This window comes from Camellia sinensis, chromosome 1, assembly GCF_055761805.1.
Source record: "Camellia sinensis isolate YWXY chromosome 1, ASM5576180v1, whole genome shotgun sequence".
Classification (NCBI taxonomy): Eukaryota; Viridiplantae; Streptophyta; class Magnoliopsida; order Ericales; family Theaceae; genus Camellia; species Camellia sinensis.
In genome coordinates, this window is record NC_138961.1 from 167,902,554 (window position 1) to 167,910,494 (window position 7,941).

At 33.7% G+C, this 7,941-nt stretch overlaps 1 protein-coding gene across 1 annotated transcript; it reads right to left on the reverse strand.

Moving 5' to 3' along the window:
* Window positions 1-1,891: 1,891 nt before the first annotated feature.
* On the reverse strand, window positions 1,892-3,688 carry LOC114292524 (putative clathrin assembly protein At4g40080). Its single transcript, XM_028236510.2, has 2 exons — window positions 3,105-3,688; window positions 1,892-2,656 (listed from the first exon to the last, which is right to left on the reverse strand). The coding sequence occupies exons 1-2, from the start codon at window positions 3,533-3,535 to the stop codon at window positions 2,026-2,028; spliced, it is 1,062 nt and encodes a 353-aa protein (XP_028092311.2). The 5' UTR covers window positions 3,536-3,688; the 3' UTR covers window positions 1,892-2,025.
* Window positions 3,689-7,941: the final 4,253 nt, after the last annotated feature.

Below are 7,941 nucleotides of genomic sequence, written 5' to 3' on the forward strand. Positions count from 1 at the left end.
GACTTTTTGATTTTTTTTAGTGACTTTTTGACTAAAAAAGTCACTTGCCAAACGAGGCTATAGTGTGAGTTTCCTGATTAAGCTAATTGATTAAATAATTTTAATGAAAAAAGAACAACAAATTTTATGGTAAAATTATATAACTATGAAATTTTATTTCCCATTTCTCAATCAATTAATACTTGCCAAGTATCCAAAATGCTCAATCTTCCCCTTAATGTTAACAGAACTATTTTAGATGTTCCCTATTTTATAGATAGAATAGACATCTGCATTTTATGATTCCAAAAAAATTAAATTAATAAATATTTACTTTAAAATTCAAAAAGAAATTAATTTAAATTTCCAAAACAAGATAATTGTAGACTTTACTTTTGAATTTTTGATGATATATTGCAACAAAATGAAAACTCTCACTTAAAATGAAAATGACCTCAATGCTAACAACTAGTGTGCCATCATTAAATGAAATCTTAAGCACAACAAGCAATGTTACTTGGTTCTACTTAATTAGGGATGGATGCGTAACGTGTAGGGGCGGAACTACACTGGACCGGGGCATGGCACTCTCAAATTTATTTATAAGCCTCTTATATATATATTTTTTTTATGGGCAAAGAAAATTTTATTGATGAAACACGTACAAAGTATAATGGAAGACATCAATAAAGAAGGGTTTGGAGCTAGAACAAACTCTAACCTCCTAGTTGGTAAGAAACACAAACAGAGAAAAGCAAGAAAAACAAGACTATATATATAGTATACATTATATATATATATATATATATATATCCCCAAAAAATTACACCATTGGCACATTCCCCACAATTTTTAAAATCTCTTCAGGCAAAACTCTCTTCATAGAGGGATGAGTTCTGTTCACCAAATAAATTTCCTTTTAAAAACTTATGCCAATAAAATATAATATGAAATGCTAACCACCTTAAAATGAGCGGTTCTTAATGTTGGTATGCATATAAAATGTATTAAAATATGTGAAAAATATATATAAAAATATGAAAATATAAGAAAATATTTTATTTTATTATTATTATTTTTTTGGGTTTCTCATGGAGTACTAATCCTCGCTCTGCCGCTGGCCACGAGGTGTTGCAGCTGTCGAGACTCAAACTGAGGAACAAATCCAGTCAAACTCCAAAGTCTTGCTGAGGAATGCACAAGCCACTAAGCCACACGCTCGTGATTATGTAAGAATATGTTAAATGTGTATTAAATTCTATCTTTTTCGGCATTATATAGTTCTTATCAAACACTCAATGAGAGGTCATCAATAAGACCCTTAAATGATTACACTTTGGGACTTTAATATGCCCAAATATAACAAGTGGATGTACCTATATATAGAAGCATATGAATCCCAACAAATTTTAGACCCCAAAAACAGATTCTAACCGAAAACATTATAAAAAGGGTGAACATCAATTTGAAATCATTTTCAAGGCTTGAGAGGACTCGCAAGGAAAGTGTTTCACTGGAAAAAATTATGTATCAAAATAATCTGTGAAGAAGTAAAGCTAAAAGTTGACCCCTTAGGATCAAAATTCTGATTCTACTATTGGTGGCGTGCCACTAGACTTTTAAAAGCCAATTTTTTTTTTTTTTGAATTTTTTACTTTTTTAAAACACAACGTCGCTTTATTTTTTTACATATATTTTTTTTTAAATTCAAAAAAATAAAATAAATTGAGCTTAATTTTCATAGTATTCACATTTACAAGTGAGCATATGCTTATACCAAAATCAATCAAATAAACAATTTTAGTGCTCAAAATTGTGTCTTTGGTTATGAATTTATTTTTTCCTCTTCCTCTTTATTTTTAATAGGGGAAATTGCATTTCAGTATGTAAAAAAATTAAAATGAAAAGAATTATAAATTTATAAATATTTTATAGAAATACCACGTATTTACAATTTTTTCCTTTCTAATATCCAATGAACTCCCAATTTATAACATAAGTATCAAACAGATGTTGATTTCACAACAACAAAAGTGATCAATTAATTCAATTTAAAACCATAAAAGATAACTTGTCCAAACCAAACCTTGATGAAGAAAACTGAACCGAGTCACCATACTTTACAACTCGGTCGCCAAACCGAGCTGACTCAGTTCCCTTCTCTCTCCGCCCCACGCTTACCAACTTCCCACTCTCTCTATAAACATCGATCATCCCAACCCTATTCTTCAACTCTCTGATCAAACCCCACAAAGTCTCCGTTGAAGGCTTCTTTATTGTAAATGACCCCACCACCAATCTCTCTTTACAATCTTCTAACCTATTCAAACAACACATCAACTCAACCGATTCACCGAAACTGAGGCAACTCAGTCTCTCCATGAACTCACTGAGTCGTAACGAAACCTCGTTGACTGCCGACAGATAATCGCCACCTACCAAGCCCATGATCTCGTCCAACAACCTGTTGCCTTCGACGTGGAGAGAATCGGGTGCTTTGCAGATTTCTTCGATCAATCCAACTAAGGAATCAACGTCTCTGATTAAATCAACGGTCATGAATGATGAGAGCCTCTCATCTTGCTTATCTTTCTCTAGAGTGGATGAACATGAACATAGGAAGAAACCCAGAGTTCTTGAAGTGGATAATAGGGTTTCGAGGTAGCGAGCGTACCACCTGTTGATGCAAATATAGTAAATGTGACGGAATTAGATAAAATTTGAGAGAAATAACGCTGGTTTCAAGTCGTGTTACATATTTGTCCGAACCAATTCTATAGAATTTAATGTGCAACGAGTTAGAACGAATTTGTCGTACGATAAAAACAGTCTATAATTGTTGAAATTAGAAATTGAATATCTTTGAATTTTCAAGAAAAATAATTCAGCTATTAATAATATCATTTTATCTTGCTTATTTATAAATCCATATGGTATATATTAGTCTCTCGACTATAAAAAATTTATAAATATATGAAAATGATGCCTTCTTTATAATTGCATGGCCAAAATGTATTGATTCGTGAATGAATATGATGTAAAATGATATTTCATAATATTTGAAGGGATCTTGGTGCAATTAATATGAAAAATAATGAATATGAATTTTAGGGAGAAAACAGCACCTAACCCAGGCAGAGAGGACCCAAGTGGTGGCGGTGGCGCCGTCGCGGAAGGCGGAGAGTTTGAGGTAGTTATGACCGCCGAAGGAAGGGAAGATGGAGAGTTGGTCTTGTAGGATGAAGGGGCCGCGGTTGATGATGTGGTGGATGGTGAGGAGGCACTTGAGGACTACGGAGGAGTCTCCGGTGCGGTGGAGCCGGTCCATGAGGGACTCCACCAGGGCGGAGGCGGTGGCGCGTGAGGCGTCGCCGAGAGATAGGAGGGACTCTAGGTGCTTGACGTCTGGCGGCGTGGAGGAGGAGTGGGTGGTGGCTCGGAGGACTGCTAGGTGGAGAGAGAGGGTGTTGGGTTTTGAAAGAAGGGCTGCTTTGGATAGTGAAGCCTTGTCTTTGATCACTCCTATCAGATCTCTGAGTTTCTTTACTTTGCCCATGGCTGGAGACAAACTGCAAGAACAACAAAAAGAAAGGAGTTGATGAGAGAGAGAGAGGGAGAGAGAGAGAGAGAGAGAGAAATGATTAACGAATGTGTGCCTTAATGGTGGCTTGATTATAGGTGACTCAGAAAAGTCTACTATTCCCTTAGATATTATATATTGTTATAATTGCACATGATATTTTATTCATAACGCTTGCCTTTTTTTACCCAAGCCTTTATGTTGGGATAAAGTCATTAATTGTTTAATAATTTGGAGTATTTATTCGGGTTTTTTTTCAAAAAAATAAATAATAATAATAATTCTATCTTTATAATAAATTCATACAAAATAAAATAAAATACTATAAGAATGACCAGGTAATGTTATCAATATAAATAAAAATTATTTTCAAATGAGATTCATATTCATCCTATCATCTCGTATGGAAACTACTCAATTTGAATTGAAACCCCCTTTCAAAGGGACTCCCACGACCCCTTTGCCTTTTGATTGGTTAAATTTTTTTTTTTTTTTTTCTTCTCTCCCACTCACCAACCCCACGTGTGTGTGGGAGTGGTGGTGTGTGTGGGAGTGGTGGGGGTGGGAATATGAGGGGTCCTAATCACAGATCAAGGGAAAAACCATATATATATATTCAAAATAATATTTTTCTTATATTTAGGTGATACATTATAAAAGTTTATTTTTTTATAAGAGAGTCACATCAACATATATTTTTTTAATTACATATAGAATTTTACACAAATTCAAACATAATTTAAATTATACTAAATTTATCTATTTTATAATGACTCTATTTGATAAATATTTTTTTCTATATATTTTTCATAATAAATTAAGATAATCCACAAACTCAATACCAATTTTGCATTTCACTTTTTCCTTCTTAATTCTTTCAAAAGTATTACGATTTTTTTAATGCTAAATTGTCTTCTTTTTTTCTTATTTTTTCATGTATTATTTTATACTCAATACCAATTCTATATTATACATTTGTCTTTTAAATTTTATAATGATTCTATATATGAAATTATACTTTTTTTTCTTATATTATTTTATATAATCACAACTGACATGAAGTAAAACATGTACAATAATGATACTCTCGACGAACCTCTAAAGTTTGGATTTACTGTTTGAATTTTTCTTTCAATTGTTCAATAATAAGTTCTTTTATGTTTTGACATCATATTATAGATGACTAATCACTTCACACGTTGAAATGTATCTATCGTTTGGATGTTTTTATTATTTTTTCTTTTTGGATTTATATACTGTTATATGATTTTTGCTTGGTTAGTTGTCATTGAATTTCTTTTATATAGTTGATATTTTAATATAATTAAGGGTATCTATTTTACGATCTTATAATTTAATATATATATATATATATATATATCATATAAAATCATTATATGATAATATAACTACAATATAATTATATTTAATTTTTATAATAAATTTTATATAATTTCTATTTCCACGTATTTTTATTTTCCAAATGAATATATATAAAAAAATTAAATAGTTACAATTACTCTTAATTTTATATTACTAATTCTTCTTCTACTTTAACTATTATTTTTAATATCTTTATTATTTTATAATTTAATATATGTCATACAAAATTATTATATGATAATTATACTTTTATAATATGATAGAACTATAATATCAAAATAGACAATTAATTTAACAAAATTTAATACATATAAGTATTCAAGTAACAATTTTATAAAGCAATAACACCAATATTATCAAAATAAATAATTAAAATTATTATTTTATAATATACATTATACCATTAAATGTTTTTTTTTTTATAAAAATAATACGGATATTGCACGGGCCAACTGTTAGTTAATTATTATGTTTGAATTATTTTTTGAAAGGAAAAGAATGTTCTAGATTGCGAGGGGGAAAGATTACAAATATTTCAAACACTTCTTTTTTTTTCCTTTAAAATTGGAAAGAAATAGAGAAAAAAATTATTCGTCACAAAAAAATAAAAAACTTTACCCTTCACTTATTATTTAAACATTACATTTACAACTTATGTACCTCATTTTCTTTATAATTATTGTGGAGCCAAGTGCAATAAAAAAAAAAAAAAAAAAATGTAAGGGTCAGCATCGAGTTGGGTCACAAAAATGATCTCTATCTAGATTTGTATAATGGAGTTTACATGTACAAAGGTAATTATTCTAGTGTTTCATAGCACCTTGTGACATTATTTGTATGGTGCTAAAAATTTATATGGACGAAGTCGATATCAGGAAGGTCGCCGCTGCCCTTTATTTAAACCTAACCTAGCCACTATCCCGGCATACGCTGAGCAAGTGTTTGAAGTAGTCTGACTGTTGGAAGTTTTCAAGAATTTGGGCCTTTGTCTGCCCCTCTATCATCTCAGCAACTCTGGTACTTGAATTGTTCAACTGCTACTGCGTAGAGGTTAGGATAGGCAGCCCGCTCTAAAGCCAATGTCCTGGTTAGCTCTTTCGTTTTTTGCCCCCTTTGCCTCTAACGTCCTTTTCTTCAGCTGCAAGCGTTCTCATCAACTCAGTCACTCGTGTGTCTGCCTCTTTCTTCTCCTTCAGGGATAGATCACAAAGCTCTTCATTGTTGGTGAGAGCTTCTTCTAGTTGATCTCTCGCAGTGGCATAGATCTGTTAGGCTTCGACCTTCTTTCTCTCCGTCGCCACCTTAAACTCGAATGCCACTGTCTTGTGCAAAACGACCTCTAAATCCTTAGTAGAGCAACCCAACTGAGCCCTGACTTTAGCCAGTTTAGTAGCAGCCTTAGTGTCACGACCCAAATCCGCCCCTATGGGTTTAGCACCGTAACCGGCCAGTAATCTGTGATTACCAAAGGCCTGCTTAACAGCAATAACAGTAATATAGAGTACAGGGGTTGGCGGAAGCCAAAACAGTAATAAAAGATGTCCAATGAACTGTAACAGTCTGTATGCAAAAAAAAGATTTTTCATACATGTTCACATTCAGAATCAAAACAGAATATACATACATATACAATCATCCAGGACAGGAACCTAATCCCTATTAGAACAGTACAGTACAAGTACAGTCAGTCTATACAAAAACAGAGATAGAAAGGATGAATCTAAAACACCCCAAAATGCCCTAGCTTGAAGGACTTGGAACCTCTCAGTGAGGCACAGTGGTTGGCTTGACAAAAAGGAAGTTTAACCCAACGCTCCTAGTTTCGATCCGGTGCCTGGACACCTACATATATATATATATATATATATATAAACAGTGAGCTAAAACCCAGTGAATAACATATGCATAAAGAGGTTAGGAATGAATGTCCTTTCAGTATTTAAAATAGTCAGTTATAACAGTATATCAATCATTTGGTCATGGCAGTCATATGTGGTACATCCCATAGCAAAACAGTACAGTAGGTCTTAATAGATCGAACAGTCAGTTGATGGCCATCATATCAGTAAACAGTAGTGGTTCCAACATGGGAACCGACAGAGATCTCTGTGACAGTAGTAGTACAGTGCAGTAACAGTAAATTGCTATGGATACCACGAATACAGTTCGCTAATAGGACAAGCATTCATTCAGTAAGAAATATCATTTCAGAAAGCAGTACAGTTGATCATTCAGAAAATATTCATGATTGAGTATATCTTTACAACATTGTTACACACAGAGTTTTGGGCTACAGATAGGCTAGTGAGCATCCTCGGATGCTAACCCTACATAGCTACAGGATGAACACACACTAAGTTGCACGTTTGGGAAACAATAACTTAGTCCCTATCTTGACTCGGTGTGGTTCTATAGCATTATCCTCATTAAGATGCCTTAAACTAGACCTGGGAATGCCTAGGATGGAATGAGGATGCAAAGATGCACTTAAAAATACTTTTTAGAATTTTCAGAAAATAGGGGTCTCGCTCGAGCGTGGCTTTCTACGCTCGAGCGGACATGCAGACAAAGGAGCTCCGCTCGAGCGTGACTTTCCTCGCTCGAGCAGACTGCAAAAGTACTGGATGCATGAAATTCACGCTCGACGGGCGCTCGATCCCCGCTCGAGCATGACACACAAGTCCTCGCTCGAGCGTGCATTCCCTCGCTCGAGCGGACTGTAAACACATGCAAAGTACTGGATACACGCATTTCACGCTCGAGCGTCACTTTACTCGCTCGAGCGGACTGCATGAACTCAGAGTATACGCTCGAGCGTGAAATTCCTCGCTCGAGCGTGGATCCAAAATCTGGAATATCCAAATTTGTCTCCAAGCATGAAACTCAACATTTAAAGCATCAAATTCGATCCTTTTGGGTTAATTTTCTGGAAAACACTTTAAAACTCATAATATGACATGTTTCAAAGATCAATTTGCAAAATCAAAGCCCAAATGTAT

What these genes read in the sequence shown, in the direction of transcription:
- LOC114292524 (XM_028236510.2), bottom strand. Translation starts at nt 3,535, where the DNA reads ATGGGCAAAGTAAAGAAACTCAGAGATCTGATAGGAGTGATCAAAGAC. An exon ending in GTCCTCTCTGCCTGGGTTAG is followed by an intron (nt 2,657 to 3,104) that starts GTGCTGTTTTCT and finishes TTGCATCAACAG; the next exon opens with GTGGTACGCTCGCTACCTCG.